Below are 26993 nucleotides of genomic sequence, written 5' to 3'. Positions count from 1 at the left end.
TCACACGGGCAAGGCAGCCGCTGCCTGCTCCAGGTCTCGGGTGCCGGGGGGGCAGCGGGGCCAGGGTGCCTGCTGTGGCCACACGTTGTTGTTGGCTGCCTCTGGGCCTGGGGGGAGAAAACAGGGGGTTAGGGGCTTCCAAAGCCCATCAGAGTGCTCGGCTCATCTTTCCGTGGGGGATGCAATTTAGTCTCCCCAAATAACACCCACCTCCTCAGCCCCACTTTGGGTTTTGGCTGCAGCGAGAGCTGGCGAGCGCCTGCACTTACCTGTCCGGGCCGGGGGAGCCCCTTAAACCCCCGATTTCTCAGGCAAACGGGAAGCACTGTGCACCGTGGCCAGGTTCTAATAACCCAAATTGAAGGGGGCTGCCTCTGCCCCCCCACCCCCCATGCCCAGCGAGAGGGCACAATGCAGATGCCCTGTGGGGGCTGCAGGTTAGGCACTAGGGGATGTCACCCTGGCCGGGACAGCGAGGGGACCGCCAGCAATGCCGGGGTGAGGGGCGCAAACCCAGTGCCAACCCCCCTGGGTGACGGGGCACGAGGCGGGCGCAGGCTCTGGGGGTCTCATACCTATTCCTCAATGTTAATGGGGCAGGAGTCCGGCACGGCAGCTGCGTGGCAGGAGAGACCAGAAGGCACATGGTGAAGGCGGGAGCGGAGGCGGCACGGGGGCATGCACGCGAGCGAGCAAACGGGGTGACCGTGAGGGGCTGAGGGGGGGGCTCGCCGCCTGCGAACGGGTCTGGGATGAGGACAGAGAGCCGCCGCTGGGCACGGTGCGAGGGGGCCGTCATGCGTGGTGCCCCCCGGGGCTTCGTGCCAAGGCGAACCAAGGGGTGGGCATGCTTGTGGCACGGGGTAGCCGGGTCCCCGCGTGCCTCCTCTCCAGCTGCAGGCTCCCGGTTCAGACAACACCCTCCAGCCAGGACAGGGCAACGGGCAGAGCTCGGGAGCTGCCTGCCCGTGGCTTGCGTCCCGCCACCCAAACAATCAGAGGCTATATGGTGCCCTTAGGAAGGGGGTGCACCCCTAAAGCAGGGCGGCTGCTCCCACCAGCGAGGTTAAGCCCTGTGCCCAGGGGTGGAGGGAGCTCTGAGCCAGGGGGGCCGTGCAAGGGCACCCCAAGGCCAAGGGCAAGCAGCTGAGGATTCCTCAGAGAGGGAGCAACAAAGACCCGCTGCCTGCTGATTTATGGGAGGTGGCAGCTGCCATTTCGACTGGCTTTTCATGGCGAGCTCAGGCTGGAGAGCTGGGCACGTTAAGTCTGCGGATCCCAAAGGGAACGGATAATTAAACAGGACCACACATCCACACACACCTATACACAAGCACACCAAAATCCCATTAAGAGCTTGATATTGCATAAGTCACTGCAGTGCTCCGGTGCAGAGACCCAGCTCAGCTCAGCACAACCCTTGGGAGGCTGCCGAGGAGTGGGGCTGGGGGCAGCAGGACACGGTCCGGCCATACAGCGGGGACCTGGCCCCGTGCCCACCCACCTCTTGTCCCCTTGGGCTGCAGGAGGGGGCTCCCCCCCACCGTTAGAAGCCATCAGACCTGCCCTGTGCAGACCAGCTCCCAAAAAGCATCGCGGCGAAACCCAACCGGCTCGCCCAGCCTGCTGCGATATCGCTTACAGCTCGGATCATCCGCGGGTTTAAACCGGCAAAAGCCCTCGGGGGATTTCGGGTCTTCTGCCGCCCCCAACACAGCAGCTCCCTAACCCTCCCCACCTCACTGCCAGCCTTTTCAGCAGGTGCCTTCCCCAAATTTCTCTTTCCAACGCTGCTTCTGCCACCCTGTCCCCAGCAGAGGCTGTGGCCATGGCCAGAGGATGCTCTGAGCCCTGGAGACAGCCCCCACAAGCCGCTGCACACCCCAGGGCTCGGTGGGATCCACTTGAGGACACGAGTCTGCAGGTATTGTTTAAATCCTGTGTCCTAAAATCCCTGGGATGTGGCCTTTTGACTCCTCCTAAAGCCCTTTCCCACCAGACTGAAACCTGCAGAGATTTCGCAGTAGCACTGGGGATGAGCAAACCTTTCGACTTCGAGGAACCACATCCCGTGCCTTCATCCATTACAGAGAGGGCAAAAACCAACCCATGGGTCTGATCACGGCAAAACCTCCTCACGAGAAAAAATGGAGAAGGAATAATAATAATAATAATAACAACAATAATAAATAATATGATCTCTGGTCAAGGTGATTTTCTTTTAAGCTTTCAAGAAAACCGCACCTGGCCCCAAAGTAAAAGTCCACCCTGTTCTTGCCAGCCCTGTGGATGCGATTACATCCAAACCTGCAAGAAACCTCTGCCAAAAAGGACTTTTTCCAGTGCATGCAAACCAGCCCTGCGATTGTAATCCAGCACCACCAGTATTAAATCGTGCCTCAAATCGAGTCCCGATAGCGGGTGGCTGCTGATTGAATGTCCCCGGGGCAGGCGGAGCAGAGGGGCCGGGGAAGGAAGAGCTGCCCTGAGTCTAATGAACAAAACCAATGTTGTAAAACACCGATTGCAAGCAGAAAACGACCAACCGGATAGTTTCAGGCCCGCGGGTGGCTGCTGACCTTCACCCCCCTGGACCCCTGAGCTCTTCCCAGCACCCCGGGGCCCCCCAGGGCAATCCTCCTCCAACCCCATTTGGGCAGAGCTCGGCATCCCTGGAGTTATTCCCTCTGGCCCCTCTGCCATCCCCATGGGACCAAGGGAAGCCACGCTCTGCACCTCCTCTGCCCCCGGCACGAGCAGCAGCCCCCCGCTTTTCCCAGCAAATACTGAGCCCGTATCGCCCCTCTCATGCGGGCAGCAGCGCAACTCCCTGCCGAGGGCTCCAAGCAGCACAGCCGCCAGAGGCAGGGACAGACCAAAGGATGGAGAGCGCATCCTTGGCTGGGCTCGGCCCAGGGGCCAGATTCTGCACCCCAGCCCAGGCGGGGGACGAGGCCGTTGCAATCTTCGCAGCAGAGCAAGAATTTGGCCCCGTGCCGGGGCCATTTGGGCTGCAAAGCTCCCGCTTCCTCATCCTCCCCCCAGCACAACCAAGGAGGACGTGGTCAGGGATGGCTTTGGCCGGTGCCACAGCCGGGGGATGTTTTGCTGGGACACCCAGCAAAGGCGGGGGGCTGCTGGGACACCCCCAGTCCCCCCGGGCTGGCGGGGCTCAGCCAGCTGCTGCTGGAGGGTGATGGAGGGGACACAGGACATTTGTGGCAGGCGCCTGTGCCTCCCCAAGAGCCTCAGTTGAGTTTCTCCAGTGCAGAAACTGCCAGGATCAGGCAAGGCAGCGGGAGAGGAAGATTTCCCGGAGGAGAAGGGGGGAAGAAAGGACTTTCCCCTCTCGGGTGAGCCGGGCTGATTTCAGCCACCCTCTCAGCTATCCAGCACCCACTGTGGGTCTGGGACCTGCCACAAATTTAGCCGAAGGGGCAAGGCAGGGGCAGAGTTGCTTTCAGCTTGTCCACAAATGTATTGATGCAGACCTGGACCCCAGAGGGCTTCATCTTGGCTTTTCCCCACCCTGTTTCCTGCCCCCCCCCAGGCTGATGGAGAGGAGCCGGGGGTGCTGGGCAGGGTCCCCAGCCCGCTGCCCCCTTGGCCCGCACAGGTACCGGGGGTCACCAATACATTTGTCACCTTTCGGCAACTCTAGGCAGGGAGGGGACACAAGCGTGGGTTGAGAAAACCGTGTTGGCACAGAGCGAACATGAACTTTCACGCGGACGGAGCAGCCTGGGAGGGAGGAAGAAAAGGGATGGAGAGAGGGCGAGAGGCAACAGGAGAAAGGTGGAAGGAGGGTGGGAGAGAAAGTGTGAAGAAATGGGAGAGGGATGAACTTTGGGGCTCTGCAGAAGGACAGCAAGACCTGACGTGCCCCATCTCCCCAGCCCTGGAGGAAGAGGAGGGGGAGGCAGGCAGCCCCTGCAGCAAGGCTGGACTGACTGCAGCTCACGTCCCAACCCAAAATAGTGCTGCGCCCACCACGAGTCTGGACCAGGCTACCGCCGTGCCACACAACCATCTTCACAGGGAGGGCTGGTGTCCTACAAAACCTCCCAGCAAAGCAAGCCTGCGACCCCCTGGGGACATCCCGATGGGGACAGGTCACCCTGACCTATGGTTGCTGGGTGGTGACGTGCCTGGTGCTCAGCCCTGCGGCGGGACGGGTGGTGGGGTGCAGTGAGGACAACCTGGTGGGGATGGGGATGGTGGTGGGAGAGGAGGGATGGATGCAAAGGGCTGGGGTGATGCAGGGAAGAGTGGAACTGTCCCCCCCACCCCAAGTTCATGTTCAGCAGACGGCCACTCACCAGGTAAGCAGGCCTCAGAGCACAGTTTATTGTCCAGCGCTTTCACGTGTGCGATGCCCAAGTCATTGTTATTGTCACACCTCAGACCGAGGAAAGCGCCTGTCCTCGGGCCTGGAAGGGAGTTAAGGCAGTTAACGCCGCGGCTTGGCGCTGGGGCTTGCCGTTGCCTTTTTAGAGGTGGGGTGTGGGATTTCTGGGTCTTCTCCTCTCCCCTCCCCACCCTCTTTCAAAAAAGAAAATAGATAAAAATGATGCATCTAGATGGGAGTGGATGAAGAGTGGACAATAACGCCTGGGCACGGTCCGAGCTGCTCCTTTCCTTGCACCGGCCGCATCAGAGGGCAGCAAAACAGCGACGATGCGGTGATGGGCACCGGCACGCGTGAACCTGCTCCCCCACTGCCTGCCCGGGGTTCAACCAAACCTTTCCCCTGGCACGGCCAAGCGGTCCCTGGTTGGTAGAGCCGGGCCACGGTGGCACCCGTCACCTCCCGCCAGAGCCTTTCTGGCACCATCGGCACGTGCGCAAGAGCCGTGGGGATGCCGGGAGGAGGCAGCAACTGGATGCGTGGGGCAAAAGAAGCCGTAGCCAAGCTTTGCGTGGGGGATGGAGGCTTTCGGGGCTGGGGGAGGTAACTCTGCTTCTTAGCATCACCTGTACGAGAGATCAGCCCCCAGGTTCTTACCTGCGTCCATCAGATGCAGGTGACCAACCTCAGGAGGGATGTTCCCAAATAAGCCAGTAGCCCCGCTGAGAACAGGCGCAGGACCGTGACCTAACGATAAAGGCCGTCCTGCTCCCAGAGTTGTTGGGATGCCCATGGATGTCCACCACAGCCCCAGCTTGCTCCCCAGTTGTCATATTTGAGTCTCCCCATCAGCAAGAGCCTCCCCGCAGGGCAGAGACCAGGTTTCAGGGATGGGTGTTCCTGCTTTCCAGCTTGGCTGAGTGTCCAGGTTGGACAGGGGAACAGTTTTGGTGTATTTTTGCTAACCAGAGACTTGCAAACGTGGGAGGGGGCACACTGGGACCCTCCCTATGGCCCAGAAGAAATCCAAGGCGGCTGGTGGCCAATGGCATGGAGGTGACCATGTCTCTCCTTGGCTATTTGAGCGCATGGGAGGAGGCGAGAGGAGCCCTCAATGCACGTGTGGTGGCTTGCGAAAGCACATTGAGGACAGGCCAAAGAAAATTAGGAAAGCATCCCGAAGGGAACAGTTTTGCAATGCCTTCCTACAGCAACCAGCCCAGACAGGGGTCCCTAAGGGGGAGACTTTCCGAGATGTGAGGAAAGACCTTCTTGGCAAGGGGAAAAACACAGAAAAGCCTCTTTCCCACTTGGCCCATTAGAAACACCGTTGGATCCTGGGCACCAGCCACCACCTGCTCCGCGCCCCGCACTACGCTCACCAGTGTCCCCGTGGCCAGCTGGCTTCCCCCGACCCACCCGTGTTCAACCCACCCATGGGTGGCCCCGCTGTCACAGATGCTTTCCCAGCCCCAGTGCCCGCAGTCACCCAGGGCTCTCCCCGATGGCAGCCGGCAGGCAGGGGAGCTGGAGACAGCATGGCATCTGCCACTCGCTTGGCTGCCCACCAGTGACAGCGAACTGAAAGCGAGGGGACAACAACGACCCGGGGCCTTTTACCGTCTTCCTGCGTGGGAGAGGCATCCTCATCCTCCAGCACGTCGTTGCCCTGCGGCACAAGCGAGAGGCAGCGAGCGTTAGCAGCCCTGCCAGGGGCTGGCCCCCGGGTCCCTTTGGGGGAACGTCCCTGGCCCCAGGGGTTTCCGTGGACCAGGAAGATGATCCGGAATAGGGGACAGCCCCACTGCCCCATCCATCCCGTAGGGATACAGATGCATGGGCAGGCCCTTACCCACCCAGGATGCCCAGCTTCCCCCTCCATGGGCACCCAGAGCCGGGCACAGCCGGGGCCCCCCCACCATGCCGGGTGGCACGGCGGCTCCCAGCCCCACGCAGGGCAGTTACGGTTACCTCGGCATCGTGCTCCTCAGCCGAGATGCTGACGAAGTTTATATCCGGGGACTCTACAGGTGTTGACTGCGGGAAGAAGGTGGGAAAGATGGCAGGAAAAAAAAAAAAAGTCTGGTGCTGGTGGGTTTGGAGGAGGAGTTACATCCCAAGGGAAGTTCTTGAACCTGGGGGCGATGGGCCCCCATCAACAACCCCCCCAGCCCCTACCTCTCCGTCAGAGGCTGTGGCACTGGCAGCCGCAGGCGAGGGGAGCATGTCCCCCTCCTCCTCCTCCGTGCCGGGAGCGACATAGGAGCCAGACATAGAGGACACGGTGTCGGTGCTGAGCTGGGAGTGCTGGCTCTGGGAGGAGGCCATGGACATGACGGACTGAGCCAGGCTGCTGCTGACGGGCTCTGGGGGAAAGCGGGGGCTGAGCGGGGCCACCGGACCCCCCCCAGCATACCGGCGCGAGTCACGGCACAGCACCAGCTAATTAAAAACAAGACTAATGAGGAAGAGCAGGGCATGGAGCAAGGACCTGCTGCACACCACAAGTGCAATGGGTGGAAAGCTGCCAGCCGCAGGTCCCCAGGGCTCCCAGCACCTCGTCTATGGGTCTATGGGGTGATGAAGCAGGGGCAATTGGTGCACCCATGCTCCCCGTTTCCAGGTCTATGGGTGATGAAGCAGAGGTGACACCCTGGGGATTCGTGCAATGCCCATGGCAGGGTAGGAAGGGGCCATGCAAACTCTCCCCGCAGCAGGACGGACCCAAGACTGCCCCACCGTGCCGTACCTTCTGGGGACGAGATGGTGGAGGAGAGCGGGGTCCCGGTGCACGAGGACTGGTCGATGGCTCCCGATGACGACAGGGTGAGGTTTTCGCTCTCTGGCGTCGCGCCGCATTCCTGGAAGAAGAGCCCATGGGGAGGACAGGATGGGGTTATTCGGCAGGGATGGATCCATCTCCCCTGCACATCCTTATGGATGGAAGAAGAGGCAGGAGGGGCAAACCCCAGCCAGACCCTCTGATCCCAAACCGCCCCCAAACCTGCCACCCCCCCCGGTGCCTTGGCTGCTCACCAGCATGTTTTGCAGGGTGCTCACCTCCTCGCGCCGGGCAGGGGATCTCCTCCTGGAGACCTTCAGCTCCGACTCGGTGCACGACTTCTCGTCCTCCTCTTCGGGCAGGATGGAGGAGTTCTGCGAGACAGACCTGCCCGGGGAGGGGGGCAAAGCAGAGGGCTTCACCCTCGCCTGCAGCCCCCAGACACCCCTGAGCCCCCCCGGACCCCTGTGCCCACCCCGGTACTCACTTGGAAAGGCTCTTCTTCAGCTTGAGCCCTGGGGGGCCGCAGTCGGGGAGACGCTGGAGGGGCGAGAGGGCCCGCAGAGGGGGCAGGGGGCCGTCACTGCCGTAGGAGGGCAGGGTCCCCGCGGCGGGGGGGTCCCCCAGCGCACGCAGCGGCAGGGCGGCCGGCGAGGGTGTCAGCGGCCCGTTGAGGGCCTCCAGCAGCGACACCACCTCGTAGCCTGGGGGGATGTTCTCCGAGGACTGGGGAGAGGGGGGAGACGGGTGAGGGTCCCCCCTGGGCCATTTCGCTGCCTCTCCCCACCCGTGCTCCAAGCAGGATTGAGATGCCCTGGGGAGAAGCCAAAACCCAGAGGACGGACAAACTCCCTACACAAATGAAAGCTCCAAATCTGTGGACTTTCCGCCCAACCGAAAGTCCTTTTTTTGCAATATCAACCTTGCAAGATTTTTTGCAAGATTAATGTGCATTAAATAAATAAACCCTGGCCCCAGGAAGCACGTGCACCCCCAAACCTCCCTGGCCCCAGCACCACAGGGTGGAGGGGGCCGGGGTCGCACACCCGCCTGGGTGGGCAGAGCTCGGCCAGGCACTGACCGAGTGCTCCTCGGAGTCGGAGGTCTGCGAGGCGATGATGGGGTTGAAGCTGGTGGGCGAGAGGGGACCCAGCTTTTTCCTCATGGCTCGGATTTGAAGCAAGGCTCGGAAAGCTGCGGCAGCAGAGACAAAGGGTGGGGTGAAAACACGGTGCTGAAAGGAGACCCCCCAAAAAATGCCACCCCATTTCTCAGGAGGGGCATCCCCGCACTGCACAGCATCGCTGCACGTGGGGCTGGAGGGACCTAACAAACTCAAGAATGGGAGACGCCAGCCCCCCTGGAGATGCCAACCTTCCCCCCCGCCCCGAGACACCAGCCCCCCCGGCCCTTACGCAGCCTGCAGATGGGGCAGTTGTTGGCCTGGTAGCGCAGGGTGTCGGCGCAGGTGTTGCAGAGGCAGAGGTGGCGGCAGGGCAGGATCAGGGTGTCGCGGACATCCGAGAGGCAGACGACGCACTCAGCACTGTTATCACTCACCTCATCCTCAGCCACCTGCCCCGCGGGAGAGATGGGAACCGCTTGGCCTTGGGGTCCCCAGCCCATGCAGCACGAGGGTGGGTGCCCTAAAATACCGGTTGGGTGGCCCGGGAGGTTGCTGCGGGGTCCTCCTTGGGTCCCTGGGCTGCCTGCTCTTGAAACACAACCCTGGGACCTTCTCCCTCCCCTCCTGGAGGCTGGGAGATGGGGCTGGAGGCATCAGGCACCCCATGGAGGGATGCATCCTTTATCCCAATATATATATATATCAGAGGGGAAGGCATATCGCACACTTTGAATCCCATGGTGCCCTCCTAAGCCAGCAAGATCCAGCCACCACCCTCCCAAGGGACCACAAAGGATGGGGGGAAAAAGGGTCAAATCCTTCAGCTTTCTGCCTCCAGCAGCTTTGATGCCAACACGAAACACCTGTACCACCCCAGGCAGCTCCATGTCGTGATGCAAACTCTTGCCCCATGTGTGCTTTAGCTGCTGGACCTGTGCTAGGGGAAGAGGTGAGGGGATGAGGAAAGACCCATGGGATGGAGGTTGTGGAATGCAGGCTGGGGAATGGAGGCTGCGGGATGGAGGCACATACCTTGGAGTCTTGCGTGTTATACTTGTTCTCGATGCCGTAGATCTCCTGCAGGAGGTAGCTCACACCATCCACCTGCAAGCCCACAGGGAAGGGGTGAGGAGCGGAGACACGGCCCCCCCCAGCCGCCACGGCTCCTGTCCCACTCCGCGGGCCAGCCCTCCTTGCCCCAACATCTGTGGTTTCACTTTGCATCACAGAATCACTAAGACTGGAAAAGACCTGTCAGATCACCCAGCTCAACCATCACCCCAACCCCACCATGCCCACTAAACCATGTCCCGCAGTGCCATGTCCACACGTTCCTTGAACACCTCCAGTGATGGTGACTCCACCACCTCCCTGAGCAACTTATTCCAGTGTCTCACCACTCTCTCAGTCAAGAAATTTTCCTAATATCCAGCCTGAACCTCCCCTGGCACAACTTGAGGCCATTTCCTCTTGTCCTGTCACTCGTCACTTGGGAGAAGAGACCAACACCCACCTCACCACAACCCCCTTTCAGGTAATTGTAGAGAGCGATGAGGTCTCCCCTCAGCCTCCTCTTCTCCAGACTGAACAACCCCAGCTCCCTCAGCCGCTCCTCATCAGACTTGTGCTCCAGACCCCTCACCAGCTCCGTCGCCCTTCTCTGGACATGCTCTAGCACCTCAATGTCTGATACACTTGAAATAGCAGGCGGTCCCCAAGCTCCCCAGAAGGCAGGAGCAGGGCAGGGGTTTGCTGCTCCCCAAAAGCCCCTTGCTGCTTTCCCACCCAGGGGTGTGCAGGGTGGCAGCTGCCACCGTCTGCGGGGACACCCGGACACTCACCACTTGCTTCTGCTTGAGGGGCTTCACGCAGAAGGTGCCATCGCTGTGCTGGAGGGAGGAGAGCACAGGGTGGGCACTGGGGCTCAGCACCCCAGGGATCGCTGTGCTCGAGCACGCACCCACCCTATAGCTGTCACCACTCCCACCTCGCTCCCAACCAGCCCATTTCGCAGCAATTCTGTTTTTTCCCCGACACCCCGGTCGCAGGCAGGTGTGGGATGTCACACACATTGCAAGGCTGGAGACTTGTAGAGCAAGGAAGACGGGGTTGAGACCAAATGCCTCAGAAGTGGATGCTTAAAATCAAGGATTTGGGGGATATTCCCAGAATTTCAGAAGCAGCCCCAAAACAGCCCCAGCCCAGCAGCACTACCCCAAGACCCGCGGGGTTTCTCCAGGCTCTCGCACCCGGTGGGCAAGGGGACAGGAGGTGGAGGACAGCCCCAGCTTGGCACTTACCTTCTCAAAGGTGGCCAGCAGCACGTGGCAGTGCCCGGTGTGCTCTGCAAGACACAAAGGGACGGGCAGGGCTCAGGGGAGATGCAGGGCCGTGGCAGCAGCAAGGAGAAGCAGAAGGCTCTGCCCGCTTGGTGCAAGGGCTGGCACCGCGGTGCCAGCAACTGGGCAAGCCCAACCCAGCAAGGAACCCCCTCCTCACCCTCGCCTTCATCCACCACCGCGTGCACCACCATGGGGTACACCTCCCGGTCCAGGTCGAAGCCCAGCTGGAGAGAGACAGGAGGAGAGGCTTGGTGAGATGGAGCAGCGATAGAGGCTTCATCCCTTGTCCATAACTGTCCCCGATCCCGGGGTTGATGCCACGGGCCGGTGGGACCCACCTCCTCCTCGCTCCACTCGGAGGGGTCGACGGTGTGGGAGGGCACGCAGAACTGCTGGCACACCCCCCGCTTGTAGTGCACCGTCTCCGACTGGAGGCTGTTGTCCCTCGGGATGTAGCTGTCCCATGGAGAGATGACAGAGTCAGGGGCACTGCGGGTGTCCCTGCGCTCCTCCCGGTCCCCCCAGCTCACAGGGATACCAGGAAGATGGGAGAGAGGGGGGTCACTCCTCCCCTCCCACATGCCTCTTGTGACTGAGGTAAGAAGTCCTAAAAAGAACTAAAATAATCCACAGGGCTAAAATAACCCCAGGGCAGCCAACATGGGACAGGAGGGGACAGGGACAATCCCGCAGCCAACTTGGTGGGGACCAGGAGGGGCAATGATTTCTCCTGGTCTCAACTCTGACTTGGAGGCAACGAGAGGGAGCAGAATGGGATGGGGAAGGAGGTGGCAGGGACCTGGCAGGGACCTGGCAGCGGCAGCCGGAGGAGGCGAGGAGCTCCCCTCCATCCACAGCACCGCCAGCGGCTGCCTCGTGCCCCAAGGAGGGGAGATGCTCTGGGGAGGAGAGGCTCCATCTCCATCAGCAGATCCCCCTGGCCAGGGGGACACAGGCCAGGTTAGCGGGGACACACACGTGCCAGGCTGGGGCTCCTCACCTCACCACCCCGTTGTGAAACTCCTCGCTCGCCTGGTAGTAGATGGTTATGGCCACGCGGGCGTCTGTGTCGAAGGTGAACTCCACGTTGTAGTGCACCTTGGCTTTGCTGACTTCTTCCCCTGGGGTCTTCACCTCCTCCGAGCACCTGGGGAGCACAGAGGGTCCGGGGGGTGGGCACCCCTCGGGGTGCCCCAGGACTGTCCCCCCAGCAGAGATGACTCCCCCAGTGTGAGGTTCCCCTCGTCACTGATGGCCCCAAAAAGGGCTGCCTCCTCTATCAGGGGAAACTGAGGCACGCAGGAGGGTCTGGCATGCCCAAGGTCAAGCCTGCAGACTGAGAAGTGCCACAGGCAGATTTCAGCTGTAATCCCAAACCTCCCGGACTGGCCACAATCCCCGGCCTCCTTCCAACATAGCCTTTGGGAGGCGGGGGAAGAAGAAAAAGCAAAGCACTTCAAAGGCAGCGCTAAGCTCCTTTAATCCCGTGGTGGAGCCAGCGCAGCCAGTGCCTGCACAGGGGAAGCTCACCCATGCCGGGAGGGGAAGGGGCACATTTGGACAGCAATGGCTCGTCCCCTCTACCCACCCGTGCTGAGATGAGAGCATCCCTGTGCTCAGCATCCCCTGGGAGCATCCAGCCAGACCCTTCCATCCCCATGGCTCATGGCCATGGGGTGCCCGGCCCCATCTCCCCCCCACGCAGGACTCACTTGACGAGGCGCAGGGTGTCCTTGCGGATGTTGATTAAGCTCCTGAGGGTCTTCACGGGTTCCTGAGGAGGTGGAGCAGCGTAAGGGAACTAGGATGAGAGAGACACCAGTGAAGGCAGACGCACACGGGGGGGTTACAGCGGCCACAGACCTCGTCCCCGGTCCCCCCAGTGACCCAGCCCTGACCCAACACCCCATATGTGGGGACCTAGGGTGGGCTGTGCAAACTGATGGGTGCATCATGACAGGCAGCACGATGACGGGGACATCCCCTGTGCAAAGAGCAAGCCCAAAACCCCTTGCAGGGGACAGTTTCACCAGGGGAGCATGCAGAGAAGGGCTATTCCTTGTCCCTTTGGCTGGAGGGTGGGGGAACACAGGGAAGCCAGGCAGCCACTGATCTATTTTTAGGCTGCTGATGCAGCACGGAGCTCCTGGGTGAGGCTGGAGCTCCCTCCCTGCCCGCCAGCCAAGGAAGAGACACAAGTGTCCCTGTTTTCTCTGAGGATGGGTGGGATTTGGGTGGTGGGATCTCTGCCAGCCCCATGCCTGGAGTGGGGAGCCAAGGGGGTGGCTGGGCAGGACCAGGCAGGCAGCAGCGCCAGGAGGGAGAGGTGTTGTGACATCCTCCAAGGTGACCTTGTCCTTCCCGGTCCTTCCTGTCCACCTGCACAAGGGCTACAGGGCTTGCTGGAGAGAGGAGACACAGTGGCAGCCGGGGGACAACCTCTCCTTGGCACTGTGACCACCCAAGGGACACTGAGGGCACTGGGGAGGGGACGCAGGACCCATCTCCCCTCTTCCATCTCCCAGGTAGGTTGAGCCCCAGGAAGGGCTCAGCCCCCGCTCCGGGGGGATGACACAAACGCATGTTGGCGAAACAGCGGCTTACGCTGAGATTAACACGTGGCTCGTTGGCAAGCTGTCACTGCGTGCCAGGGGACAGCCAGAGCCAGGAGAGCATCAGGTGCCATCAGGGATGGCAGACGCTCACAGGGGCCAAAGGGTTCAATCGCTGCCTTGGGAGAAGGAACAGGTAACCAAGCCAGGCTGCCCGGGTCCCTTTCTCTGCCCACGCCACCCCCAGCCCGGGGAGGGGGGGCTCAGGGACAGGGAGGCACCCACCGCACACCGAGAGGACAAGACCAAATTGCAGATGGCACTTGGGGACATCCCATGGGGAGCCAGGTGCCCGTTTCCCATGTCCCTGGCGCCCTCGCGTGGGAAAGCCATCGTCACCTTCCCCGGTCCCCAAAGCCATCATCACCTTCCCCAGTCCCCAAAGCCACTGTCACCTTCCCCTGTTCCCAAAGCCATCGTTACCTTCCCCCGTCCCCAAAGCCACTGTCACCTTCCCTGTCCCCAAAGCCATCGTCACCTTCCCTGGTCCCCAACGCCCTGCAGAGCAGGATGGATGGGGCTGGGGGACCCGTGCTGGGCTCAGAGGGACGGAATGGGACAGGCAGCTCTCAGGACCAGGCAGCGCAGGCACAGGCCTGCCCCATCCCTCCTCCACCATCCAGGCATCACCTCCCGTCTCCCACCATCCCACGACTCCGGTCCCACCGGTGGCATCGAAAGGCAGGTTAAAGCCCAGGCCAGACTCAACTGTGGCTGATGGCACACAAAGCTTTGAGTGTGAATCCACGGTACCTTGGAATTGCAGCCCACTCCCTCCCCTCCGGGAGGGGAAAAGGGCAGCTGAGTCATTAATCTGCTGTTAATGAGCTTTTTAACGAGTCACTAAACATGCACCTGCAGAATTGCCCATTGCAGCTGGAAGGGAGCAAGTGAGAAAAGGCCTCTGGGCTGGGGCTGAGCCGTGTCACAACATGCCGTGCCATGCTGCGATACATCCTCTGCTATTAAAATTAATGAAGCAATCCAGTCTCGCTCATTTGCACCTTCCCCGGCCGAGCCGTACCCAAACCAGGCGGCAGTAAGTGGCAGAGCTCACCCTGGCAGGGAGAGCACCCATGGGTGCGAGCCCCTTCCCGCCACAGCACCCAGGGGTGGGCGATGGAGGAGGAAGCAGGCAGCGGGGTGCCCCGGGTGCAGCCCCATGGGGACCGTTGGGCTGGGCAGGATGGGGAAGCGCCACAGGCAAATTTCTTGCTGCAGAAACCGCTTTGCCATCACCGTTGGGCTCTTTCACACCCACGTGTGGGCTCTTTTTTGAGGGGGTTGGGTGCTTTTTTGAATGATGTTTTGCAAACTGGATTTGCACATCAGAAAGGGGCTGTTTAAAGGACTTTTTGCATCTTCTCAATTTAAATCAAGCTGAAAAACAACAGAAAGAAACCTCTCTGCAACCATTACCCCTTATAAAACGCCATCCATGCATCTATAGCAACATTCGGTCCAGACCAGCTTCTGTTGCAGTGAAAAAAAAACCCCTCAAAAATCTTTCTTGGGGTTTTTCTGCAAGCAGACGCAGGCTGGCTTGCGTGGGCAGGGAAACCCAGCGGCACGTTTCAACAGTCCCCGGCTTCCCTGGAACGTGCCATGCTCTCCAGGTGCCACGAGCGGCTTCTCCGCTCCTCGGCCCCTGCAGGTGTCCCAGCACGGTGGCAGCTACTTAAACCTGCAACACCCTTCCCAGCCCCTTGGGAACCCGTTCCGAGCTGGAAAATCCAGATTATCCCGTATGGGTGAAGGGGAGAGCCTGCACAGCCTCTGGGTGTTCTGCACATCCCCGCGGCAGCAGCGCTGTTAATAGCTCAGCTCAGAGAGGACTTGGGACACAATTTTTTCCAAGACCTCCTGGCCCTCGACACCCAAACTAAATCACCCACCAAAAAGCACTGGCCATCTTCGACATTTCCAGCCCAGCCAAGGCTCTCACCGCAGGCCAGAACGCGAAAGCATCGCAGCCAAGAAGGATCAGGACAGGTCTCAGAGGCAGCGTCAGAGATGCCCAAATACCACCTGGACACAGATTTGGGCCAGAAACAACACAGGTCCTCCCCGACCCCCCCAAACCCGCCTGACCCAAAAGCCCAGCCCCAAAACACCTTCCGCGCTCCGGGGAGACGACACCTCAGCCACAGCTCTGCAGCCCAGGGCCAGCGGTAATTAAGCTGGAGCAATGCAATTTAGTTTGCAACGCTATATTAATTCTTTCTGCTGTTTCCAAGCTGTTCCTTTACCTTCCCCGCTGCTTCTGCTGTCAGGACGTCTGACTCAGGAACTGCTCGCTGGGCAGTTTAGAGGCTTTTACTGTAATCAAGAGGATTTCTCAGCGCTCGCTGCTGGAGAGAGGACCTGAGTGCTGACTTTTCATTTTCTGGGGAAGCGCAGAGGATGGAGAGAAAGGCACTGGCTTTGCCCACCCAACGCTCACGGGTTTTGAGGGGTGTTCCTGCCCTTGGCTATACTGGGATCCCTGCTCTGGCACAGCCCCGGGGCTGGGTGCTTCCCTGCTGAAGGACCGTATGATGCTGCCAAAACGGTGCCGAAGCTGATTTCAAGGAGGAAACACAAGCCGGGATGGCAGCAGCCTCGCCAGCCCAGCACAGAGCAGGCAGCGCTCAAGAGAAGGGCCGTTGGCACCAGCCGAGCTTATCTCAACTCAATAAAAAAGCTTTGGGGACTCACCTTGAATTTTTTTTTTAATACTTGAGCCCCCCACTGCTCTGGCCGATGCTGGCAAGCCGCCCCACTGAGATGCACCCGGGGAAGCGGGGGATGTTACCTCCGCGGCCAAAACCCCGCGTGGGGATGGCCCCGCTCTCATTTCCTCCCTTTAAAAAGGCAGCGAGCAGAAGAACCAGCTCTGGGACCGTGGGGTCCGGGGACCTCCCCTGTAGCCGGGTTTCCCCGTGCCACGGGACCAGCCAGAGCCAGCAGCACCCAGCACTGCGAAACCCACTGGTGCTGCCCACCAACCCCCCCCCCGGCTTTTCCCTTTATTTTTCTTCCCATTATTTCGCTAGAGCTCAGGGAATACTTTCACCCGCTCCCATCCAAGCTACTCTACCCCGCACCACGCCAGCACCGCTCCCAGCGTATCCCCCACCCCGCGCCACCTCAGCTGGGAAAGGCAAGAGGAAAAGCAGCTCTCGGAGAGGGAGCGAGAGAGAAGGAGTTGGGCTAAATCAGCCCATCACCCTTCACCATCTCCTTCACCAGCTGATGTTTTTAAGCCGGCGGGTTTGTGCACGCAAGCAGCCCTCGCGGATTGGAAAATACGTGCAGGTCCAATGACCCACAACACGGGTACTGCGAGAGCAGCACCCAAAGGCAGAGGTCACACAATCGCCTGGTCCATTCCCAACCACTTGCAAACCTATTCACCCCTCGCAACTCAAGTTTGGCAGCGAGGCGAGAGATATAGCAGTAACATTATCTTGCTGCGGAGCGTGTGGATGCGGGCGGACGGGCTGAGAGGAGACCCAGGTTAGTCCCTGAGGGAGGACAGGCTGCAGCGTGGAACCAACCCTTTTATTAGGCATCAGAGAATCCACTCAGGCCACCCCAGGTATGCTTGGCTGGCTCTGCCCTTGGGGATGACAGCCAGCAGCCTCACACCATGCACCCCCACGACACACACAGTCACCACCATTTTGGGAAGGGGCACGCTCGGACCCCGTGTCCCCCCCGTAGCCCCGTGCCCCCACTCCCCCCAGTGCCCACCACCACGGGCCGGTTCCCCAGGAAGTTGAGGTCACTGTTCTCGCCGAAGAGGTAACCCTCGGGGTGCGTGGAGTCGAACTTCTCGCCGCCCATGATGAAGTGGTTGGCGAAGTAGCTCCCTGGAAAGAAAACACAGAGACCGCCTGAGCGGAGGGGGAGGACGGGGCTTCAGCCAGGCGATGGAGCAGCACGAAGCCACCGAATCAATGGCTCAGAGGTGGCTTTGTCCCCAGGGTCACCTCGCTGGGAGCCTTTCAGGTTGAACTCGCGTGCTGTCAGCCTCCAAGCAGGCAGAGGCGAAGGGGGAGCTGGCCAAGAAGCGACCGTTCCCGGCTGTCTTCTGCCTGCCCATCTTGCCCACCCCTCTCCCCGCCTGCAACCCCCCCGTTGCCAGCACTGCCGGCCCTGCCCAGCCACCGCGATGGCCGAAGCCCGGGCAGAGAGGTGGGATGGGGAGAGGCCAGTGCAGGGGTCCAGCCCCACGGCAGCACCAGGGCTGAGGGCTGCTCCATCCAGTGGGATTTAACAGGAGCAGATTCATAGCCCAGGGCTTCGGCTGCCTCCCTCCCCGAGCGCAGCGCCGGCTCCCCTTTCCCTGCCCGGGAAATCCCTGTGAGCCCCAGCCCTGTTTGAGCCACCCAAGGTCACCCTGACCTTCAACCATCCCCACACCTGGGTTTGCTGCAGCCACCAGTGGGAAGGTGGGCAAAGCACAACTGAACTGAGTTCTGTCAGTTCTCAGCCTGTGGCCTTCCCTAGGAAGAGCTCGCTTGCAGGAGGGAGGATTTGGGGGGGCTGTATACCCCCCAAGAGGTCAGCAGCCCCTCCAGAAAGTGCTCCACAGTGCCTTGATGAACACCAGGCAATGACCGGTGTCCCTTCTTCCCTTGCAGGGTAAAGCATGGAGCCAAAACACTGGCGTGTCCCGTCCCCCAAGCTGGGAGCAGCCCCCAGGTCAGGCACTTCCAACTCAAAGAGAGATCTTCCTCCCAGCTCGGCCAGGAGCTGACTGGTCTGAGATCCGGGCTGCGGCTGCCTGGGGAAAGCATGCCCCAGCACAGGATCCGGCCAGGGCGGGAGAGTCAGGACTTCTCCTTAGAGATGGGAAAAGGAAGGGAAAGGGAGAGTCAAACAGGGATGGCGAGGGGCGAGCAGAAGCACTGGGAGTCAGGAAAGGCAACGGATGGAGGATGGACACAGTGTCCTGCATCCCGCCGGCCACAGGCACAGGGTCCACCTTGCAAAAACCCCAAACCCAACAGCACAGAGCCATCCACAGACCCCCGGGGACACCCTGAAACTAAACCTTTGGGGTCCGCAGATAAAGGAGCTCAAGCCTGGGCTGCAGCTCTGCTTCTGCGGACTGAAATCAGAGCTTGCAGTTGGCTTCCAGCAGATGCAGCGACTTCCCAGGGCTGGATCAGGCCTTAATACTGCGTTTAAAAACCAAAACCAAGCCCAAAGCTCGCAGGGGAGGAGGAGAGGGGATCTAACGCCAGGGCAGGAGGGACGAGCGGAGCCATACAGCTTCACCCGAAGGCCCCGTGGCACAGGGATGCCCGGATGCAGCACGCCCGTTAGGAAACGTCGACCATCAATTATTGATGCCTGCTGCTTTCTGGTCCCATTTTCCACGTACATAATTTATAGGCAGCTCCCCAGGGAAAGATGCAGCCACGTGAAAAAAAACCCAAGAGCAAAGTGCCTTCGGAGCTGCCTGCAGCGGCACAGCCAGGGGAGAACGGGGCTGTCTGGAGCTTTTCCTGGCACCAACTTGGGGTGAGAGCAGGAGATGGAAAAAAATTATATTTAAACCTGCAGAAAAGCTTCCCCAGCACTGGGGAAAAGCTGGAAAATGGAGCATGAGCTCTCTGCGATGGCCCCAGCTGTGGTTTGCTGGGTGCTGGTGGCTGATGGGCAAAAGAGGCAAAGACTGAGCTGCTCTCACCCACTCTCCCTACCGCGGGTTGGGAACACCCTTGGGTGCTGCAGGCTCCCAGCGCACGCTGTGCATGCTCCCCCTTTGCAGTGGACTGCATTGGCCCCACGCTCCCTCCCAGGGAAGGTCCTCCAAAAACCTTGCCGTTACACAAGAGCCTCGAGTCGTGCCGGGCTCTGCCAGGGAAGCACCAGCACAGGGAAGCCGAGGGCATCGGCAAAGCCCAGGGCATCGGCAGGAGCGTGCCAGCCCCGCCGGGTGCCGGTGACTCCGCGGGCACAGCCGGGTGGCAGAGGAGGGAAGCACCTTTCCAGCCAGAGCCACCTTATTATCGGCTAATTATAAATCCTTAACCAGTGCCTGTCCCCGGGGAAGGAGAGCCGTCAAGGACGGTCACATTGCCGAGGGAAAGCCAGGCTTTAATGAGATCTTCAACTTCAGAGGCCTGGCGAGCGTGCGGGAAGGGCTGAACGGAGTGGCTGCTGGAAAGGAGGAATAAACCAAAATTGCCTGATGTTCCTGGCAAACAAAGTGTGTCCTGCATGCCCGCCGGCACCAGCACACAGGACATCTCTGGCACCAGTCAGTGCTGACAATGCTGTCAGCCCCTTTTCTCCGTGAGCACCATGGATGCCACCTCGCCCGGATGCCCTGAGACGGGCAAGGACCCCACGGGTCAGACCCTGGTGCGTGCTGCGGCCGTGCCCGTAGCTCTGGCACATGGTGCCACACATCCTGCATCGTCTCCCAAGCCATCGCTGCCCGGCTGGGGTCTGGCTCGGCTCTGGTAACGCAGCCTCTGGCTCTCCAATGTCAGAGCCTGGATGTTTCGGCAGGGTCACAGCCCGGCTCTCCAAAGCGGCTAAAATAGAAAAGCTCATTTTCAGCCCACCCGCACGCTCCCGGCGAGGGAAGTGCCAGGTTTTGCACAGCCTGTGGTCATCCCAGCCGGGTGGCCATGACACGGTGCAGGCACAGGGGCACCCGGCGGCAGTGGGTGCCAGCACGGGGTACCGCGATGGGCACGGCACCGCCTGGGCGAAGCCCGGGCAGGTTAAAAGGCTCTGGGTGCTTCTGCCCTGGGGCGACCCATCACTGCCCGGTGAGCCGGCATGCTGCAACTTATTTAATTCAGCGCTCAAAAGCAGGCAGCCAGAGCCAGCGGCGGCTGGAGGCAAAGCCAAATGGCGCTGCTCCCCGTGCCACAGCAGTGCCACCACTGTGGGGTTGTGCCCCCCAAGACAGGGGTGTCACTGGCTGGCTAACCCCTTCACGCCCATTCCCAGCCAGGGCCCAGCTCACGGTCCCCCCTCCAGTGTGGCTGGGGGGGACCTCAGTGCCAGTCTCAGCCAGGGACAGGGGCTGAAAGCCAGGGACTTGCCCCAAGAGCCATCCTGCTAGCCAGGCAGCAGGCTCCATAAACAGCCCCCGTTTGCTCTCCCTCCCATCGTCTTTGCCAGCAAAAGATTAGAGCCACTGAAGTAAATCCCAGCCTTTGCTTCAAAATATCGGCTTAACTAATCCCATTTGCACCCTGCCTGGAAGGGATGGGACCCCCAGGATGGGAAGGGGAGATGCTTGATTGGGGCAAGATGCGGCTGCCCTATTCCCACAGGTTGCACCGGCTATCCTGGGCGAGCCTGCAGCCCAACAGCCAAAGCCACATCCGCAGAGAGAGGGAAATTCCCCAGGGTCTCATGAGAACCACCCCCCCAGGGCCATATTTCCAAAGCCAGGGGCTGTTTCCAGGCAGCATTCAAGGCAAGAGAAGCGCTGCCGCCACAGCGGAATCAGGTCTGCTGCCCAGCACGTCCTCCCCTGCCTCCCTCTCGGCTGCCGGCAGCACTGGAGGCAAATCCCTTCTTGGATTAAAAGCAAACCAGCCATAATCTCCCACAGTCACCAGCCCCCCCTCATCCCAGTGCAGATGGCCATGTCACCGGGGCACCTCCTGCCCCTCTCCCCAAGGACCCCCGGCAGCGCTGGGACTGTCCCCCACAGCTCTGCCCAGGCCCCATCGGTGGGACCAACCCGGCCGAGCACACCTGAAAGCCCTGGTTTCTCTCTGAAAGCTGGAGTTAAGCCTCAGCCTGGTGTCCTCTGCCAGCTGAGATGAGTTTGGAAGTGCTCAGCTGGGTGCACTTGCTCCCCCAGAGCAGGGCACACAACTGGCACCCTCCACACCTTTGTGCCTGGATATTTCAAGAGCCCCTAAATAAGAAGCAGTTCCAAGACAAAACCCCTTAATGCATGGAGTCCCGACCCCTGCAAAGAGCAAACCCACGGATGGGGTGGGCCGGCTTCAGCTGGCATCAAGGTGACAAAAGCCTTGAAACCGCATAAAAGGGGGAGCTGGGGGAGCCCCGCAGGAGGACGGGCTGCGGAGGATCGGCCGTCTCCACCCCACAGCACCCCGCTTAACCCCCACCACTGCAGATGTGCCAGCCAGCTGTGCAACCGATTTTAGGTTAAAATTTAAAAAAAAAAAAGCCAAGCACAGCTTTTCAGCACAAGAGTTGGGTTTGTGTTGGCTGTAATTCTTCCTAAGGAGCTCTTTATTTGTAATTAGCAAGTAATTTGTCACAGCGCTAACAATCCAAGCCTTTACCTTATCCTATTAACTACCAAAATAGTTACCTATTAATAATATTCAGTGCCGCAAGGATCCAGTGGCAATCCCCGCACACATGCACGGTGCTCCCGGGCATCATCCGCCGATATTGGTATTTTTGCAGCTCCGAAGCGCTACCCAGCCAAGGACCGGACTGCATCACCTCTCCCCACCACAACCCCCGCAGTGCCCCCCCGGACACCCGCTCAGCCCGACCCTTTGCAGGGAAAACCGAGGCACGGAGGGGAGGGACAGATTTTCCAAGGTCACGCACAAGGTTTGAGACAGGGCCGGATTTGGGAGCGGGAGAGACATCACCAGCGAGCCCTGAGGCAGGGCGAGGAGGCAGGGAAGGCAAAGTCTCCCCATGGCAGAAGCGGGGTGCTGCTATGGGGCAGGGCCCTGGGGAAGGAGGGATCCCCTCCAATCCCTCCCACCCCAACCTCCCGGGAATTTAAACCCAGGCTTTTCCCGAGCAGCCAGCACCGGAGCAGGCGGCTATAAAAAGAGCTCCAGCCTTCCCAGCCCGGCACCGCGGACCACGGGTACAAATCATCATCATCATCATCCTCCTCCTCCTCCTCCAAATAAAGTCGCATGAACTCAGCCAAGTTCGGGAGCCGGGTTTGGCTGGCAAAGGGGCACCCGGAGAGGGGGCACCCCGCGGGCGGACCCAGGGGTGACCCCACCGCCGCCGCACCGCTCGGAACCAGGGTGCCCAGCACCAGACCGCTATTTTTTCGGGTGCCCCCCCCCACCAGCCGCGTGCGGTCAGGGTCTGCTCTGGGGTGCGCAGGGGCACCCCCGACCGGAGCAAGGTCGTACCCGGTCCCCGCCCTGCTCGCTCCAACCTCCCCCCCCGCGGCGGTGGCACCGGGACGCGGGACCCCCCCGGGGGCTCACCGGATTTCGGGGGGTATCTGTAGACGGAATTAGCGGGGATATCCACTTCCTCCACCCCTGCGTTTTGCCGGCTGGTCAGAGCCCCCATGGCCGGGCCGGGGCTCAGCGGGCGGGCTGCGGCGGGGTGCCCTCCCGCCCGGGACCGGGACCGGGACCGGGACCGGGGCTGGCGGCGGCGGCCCCCGCCCGCAGCATCCTCCGCTCTGCGCCGCGCCCGGCACCGCCTCCGCGCCAGAGCCGGGGCTGCGCCAATGAGGGGCGGGGCCGGGCCTGCCCCGCCCCGCCCCGCCCCGCCCCGCCCCTCCGCGGCACGGCTCGGCTCGGCTCGGCTCGGCTCCGTTCGGCTCGGCTCGGCTCGGCTCCGTTCGGTTCGGTTCGGCTCGGCTCGGCTCGGCTCGGCTCCGTTCGGTTCGGTTCGTCTCGGCTCGGCTCGGCAGTGCCGCGGGACGAAGGGACAAGGCGCTGCCCCTGTCTGCGGGGTCACCCTAACCCCGGTGTCCCCCACCCGCACCGCGGGGTCCCCCTCAGGTGCCACTTCCCTGCACACGCGTGCCCCCAGTGCCACCCACCTGCCACCCCCGGTGGCACCCGCTCACCGGTCCCCCTTACCATCATCCGCCCCCCCCCAGTCACACCCCCCAGTGACCCCTGCCCGCCCCAGTACCACACACCCACCCCACTGTCCCCACCAGTACCACCCTCCTCCCACCCTCACCCCCCAGCCCCACCAGCCGAGTGACAGCAGCAACCCCACCCCAGGGACCCCCAGGGACAGGGATAGCCTGGGCCCCCCCCGGGCTGGCTCAGAGCACGGCCCCTCTGTCCCTGTACCCCTCCAGCTGCCGGGGTGTTCCCTGGGAGAAGGCCAAGCCCCCCGCTTTTCCCAACGGGTCACCTGGCGCAGGGGGAAGGAGACGGAGCAGCCGTTGGCACAGGGGCTGAGCCCCTCCAGCAGCAACCCAGGGCTGCACAGCGCTGGGAGGGGGGGGACAGGTTAACCCCCCCCCCAGCGCACACCTCCATCTTCTCCATCCTGCCTTCCCAGCTCTGCTCCGCACCAGGAGCAGCTGCATTTGCCAGGAGCAGTCTCTGGAGGCAGGGAGGTGGCTGTCCGCTCCGGTGCACCCCGATGCACCCCCAGGTTCCCCCAGCATTAAGCTCGCGGGAAGCACTGGGCACCTTCACGTTCTCCCCTTGGGGATGAAGGTGAAGGATGGACCCTTTGACCGCTCCCTTAAAAGACCTGGTGATTAATTAGTCCTGCAGTGCAAGTTAGTGGAGCATCACATGATTTTGATTTGAGTTGATAACACGAGTGCTATAAATATCAAACGGGAGATGTGCAGAGAGGCGGATCAGCCGCCACGATGTCCTCGGCTACTCAGCGGTGATGAGCAAAGGCCATCCCTGGGGCTCCCCCCTTCACACCCTCCCTGCAGAGGGACACACGCATCTCCCTCCACGTCTGCTTTCCACCCGCACAGCCCCAAGGGCAGCTGAGAAAAGCCAAACCAAAGAGCAGTCGCCACCGTGGCAAGCCCGGGGGCTGCTTTGTAGCCCGTTTGTCAGCCTGCCGCCATCACACCAGGACCCGCGGCCCCAGCAGCGACACCGTGTCCGCACCGCTGGATGTCACACCCGGGCTGGGTGCCAACGGGAGCATTGGCCAAAGAGGAGCCGAGGGCGACATCAACGCCGGCAGCCTGCTCCGGCTCTTGGTGCTGGAGCCCAGCCGGGAGCCCCAAGACCCCAAGGGCTGATCCCTGCTCACCCCAACACAAATTTTGGGGACCCTGTTGTGCAGATGGATCATTTAAAAATCTAGCACAGCCCAGCACTGCCAAGCTGCCGGTGCGGCCCCGCTCCCCTGCCTTGCTCCAGCCAGCGACGGCAGTGAGAAATGCGAGCCTGGGAGAGGGAGCCAGCACATTTCATTACCGGCACACAACAGACTGCAGGGTTTTAGTGCAGATAATAATTCAAAGTTATCCCCGTGCAGATCCATAACCCAGCAGTCATTACACGCAGAGCTGCTGCGTGCATGCATGGCTTGTGGGTTTGGTTTTTTTTCAGCGGTGTATTACTGCAGCAGAGGATTTTGTAGGACAGTGCCGCAGTGGAGCGCGGGAGCGCAGGCAGGAGCTGGGTGACGATACGGCTTCGAGGGCAGGTTCCCTCCCAAGCCCGCCCAGCCGCATCCACGCCAGACCCCAGCACACATAAAGCCAGGACAAACCCCAGCAGGGCTGACCCGGCAGGGCCACGGGGTGGGGGAATCCAACGCACAAAGAGCAACGTTTAACCCCAAAATGCACCTGCTGCTGGGCAAGATGCAAGCCTGAAGGACTCGTGCTGCCCGGCCGTGGGATTTGATGCGTGCGTTTGGCAGGGAAAGGGAACCCCGCTCCTGCCTTCTTGTGCTGAGAGGGAAACTGAGGCACAGGAGAACGCAACGGTTTGCTCAAAGGTTAAACAGGAGAGCGAGCGGCTCTCCCGTGGCAGCAAACGCTTGTCCGTATACCCAGTATTCCCAGCCCACTCCCAGTTCCTCCAGCAGTCACTGGCACATGCTGCAGGGCCAAAAACACACCCCTGGGCTGGCTCTTGCCCCAGCCCTCTCACAACCCTTATCCCTCCCCAAATGGTGCCCCAGCTCTCCCACGACCCTTATCCCTCCCCAAATGGTGCCCCAGCTCTCCCACAACCCTTATCCCTCCCCAAATGGTGCCCCAGCTCTCCCCACCCAGCCCTGCGGAGAGGCTGCCGCAGTGGGGAGGGGATGGGCCCTTCATTAGCTGGTGCTGAGCCCTAAAAAGGGCTGCCCCATCGTTATTCCGCCTGGCTGGTTCCTGGAGCAGCTCCTGGCTGGGAAGGTGGAGCGAGGTGCTGGGAACCCATCCCCTGCCTGGAGGGGTGACACCCCCCCCAGGGTCCCAGTGGGGTGGCAGGGCAGCACGCCTGCCAGGGGGAGGATGGAAGAGCATCTCGGGCAGGATCAGGCCAGGGAGGCTCGATGGAGAATCCTGTCCTCGCTGTAAATCCTGCCCCAAAAGGGGCTTTTCCACCAGCTGGTTGGTGCGGTGGGAAAAGCCGAGGTGTTTGTAAACGGTGTCTTGGCTCCGCAGCCAGGCGAGGCACAGAGTTGCGTTTCGAAGGACTGAAGGTCCCACCTGCTCTTCCAAACATCACAAACACGGTGTTTTATCACGGCCTCGGACACCCGTTGCCTGCGTGAGCCCCGCTGGTTTGTGAGCGAGGGCTCGCAAGCAGCGTTTCCATGGGTTTTACAGGCAGGCACTACCCGAGGCCGGTTGCTCGCAGCTTTGCTAACTCAGCTAGAAGCCGCGCTGTGCACGCAAGCGGGTGTTTCTGACAAGCGGGAGGTCCCGAGTGCTCTCCGGGGCTCTGCGTAAAGGGGCTGCGTGCAGGAGGCAGGCGACTTCTCCCGGAATTGCTGCTCTCACACCTCCACCCGCCTCAGGGCTGGTTTTGCCCCAGGAGGACAGAGCTGCCAAAATCTCAGCTGGGCAAGCGGGACCCTCCGTACCCATTGCTGTATCCCGGTGAGCGGGATCCCCCCTGAACACCCCAGGGTGACACCCAGCCTGGGGAAACCACGCGCTGGCACCGCTTCTCCATTGCACCGGGCAGCCGAGCCGGCTGGGCTGGGGGAGCACCGTGTGCTGCTGCTGCTGGCCGGACCCCCACTGCCACGGGACCATCGAGACTTCGCAGAAGTCCCACGCGGGCCCTCGCGCACCGGCTGCCGGCGGTGACCGCCCGCAGATACCGCTTCCAAAGCCTCCATCCCTCGGCCTCTTCAGCCCCAATCCCTCGGCCGCCTCGTCGCCACCGCCACATCCCAACCTCCACCGGTTCTTTTCAGCTCAAGTCTATTTTCACGCCATCCATTTGTGAAGCCGCCGGTTTATTAGTTTGGGGTTTAAATGCCGCTTTTCCTTTTAATTAAACGCTTCCAGGCGTGCGTGGCACCGGACCCCGAACCCAGTGGGGGGACACGCGTTGGGGGGAGCTCGCCTTCGCAGGCTGGGGGAGAAGCTGGGAGTCACCAGGATTTTAAACGTTATAGTAGCAAAAAACCACCCCAAAACCCAGATCCCCGGGCCCCTCCTGCCCAGGCCTTCCCATGCGAGGGGCATGCGGCTGAACTCAGGCCCGGTGCCCCCTCCCGCCCCCCGGCCTCAGGCTGGGGCCCCCGCCCCGGGGGCAAGAGGGTTCCCAGGAGGGGGGGGCAGCAGGGAGAGCGCTGCTGGGGCGGGGGGGGGCCAAGGCGGGGGGTTAAGGGGGGAAGACCCCGCCTGGAGCGGGTCCCCCAGCCCCGGGGTGCCCGCGAGTGGCGGAGTGCCTCCTCCCCCCCCCCGCCCCGCGCCTCTCAATGAACCTCCTCAATGAACGTGACGTCACCAACGCCTTCCGGAAAAAAAAAAAAACCGCGCAACGCACCCAATCAGCGATCAAGCCGCTCCTTCCGCCGGCCGCCCCGCCCTCCCCGAGGTTCAACGACCAATAACGCCGCCGCCTGCAGCCAAAACACAAGCATCGACCAATGGGAAGACGACGGGGCGGGGCGCGGA

General features: G+C 61.5%; 1 protein-coding gene across 1 annotated transcript; it reads right to left on the bottom strand.

Moving 5' to 3' along the window:
* Positions 1–22486, bottom strand: RNF157 (ring finger protein 157). The gene is made up of 19 exons (XM_059828294.1): positions 22399–22486; positions 16946–17064; positions 12311–12399; positions 11599–11745; positions 10937–11054; positions 10756–10822; positions 10557–10600; positions 10098–10145; positions 9289–9360; positions 8546–8705; positions 8212–8324; positions 7618–7856; positions 7409–7517; positions 7098–7209; positions 6527–6714; positions 6320–6385; positions 5969–6017; positions 4320–4430; positions 1–107 (listed from the first exon to the last, which is right to left on the bottom strand). The coding sequence occupies exons 1-19, from the start codon at positions 22484–22486 to the stop codon at positions 1–3; spliced, it is 2046 nt and encodes a 681-aa protein (XP_059684277.1).
* Positions 22487–26993: the final 4507 nt, after the last annotated feature.

This window comes from Gavia stellata, chromosome 22 (assembly GCF_030936135.1).
Source record: "Gavia stellata isolate bGavSte3 chromosome 22, bGavSte3.hap2, whole genome shotgun sequence".
In the NCBI taxonomy this organism is placed as follows: Eukaryota; Metazoa; Chordata; class Aves; order Gaviiformes; family Gaviidae; genus Gavia; species Gavia stellata.
This window is presented reverse-complemented; position numbering and strand designations above follow the sequence as displayed.

Coding starts and splice junctions, on each gene's coding strand:
- RNF157 (XM_059828294.1), bottom strand. CDS start 22,486: ATGGGGGCTCTGACCAGCCGGCAAAACGCAGGGGTGGAGGAAGTGGAT. Junction 10,146..10,556: donor TGCTGGCCACCTTTGAGAAG/GTAAGTGCCAAG, acceptor TCCTCCCTCCAG/CACAGCGATGGCACCTTCTG. Junction 6,386..6,526: donor CCACAGCCTCTGACGGAGAG/GTAGGGGCTGGG, acceptor TTCTTCCCGCAG/TCAACACCTGTAGAGTCCCC.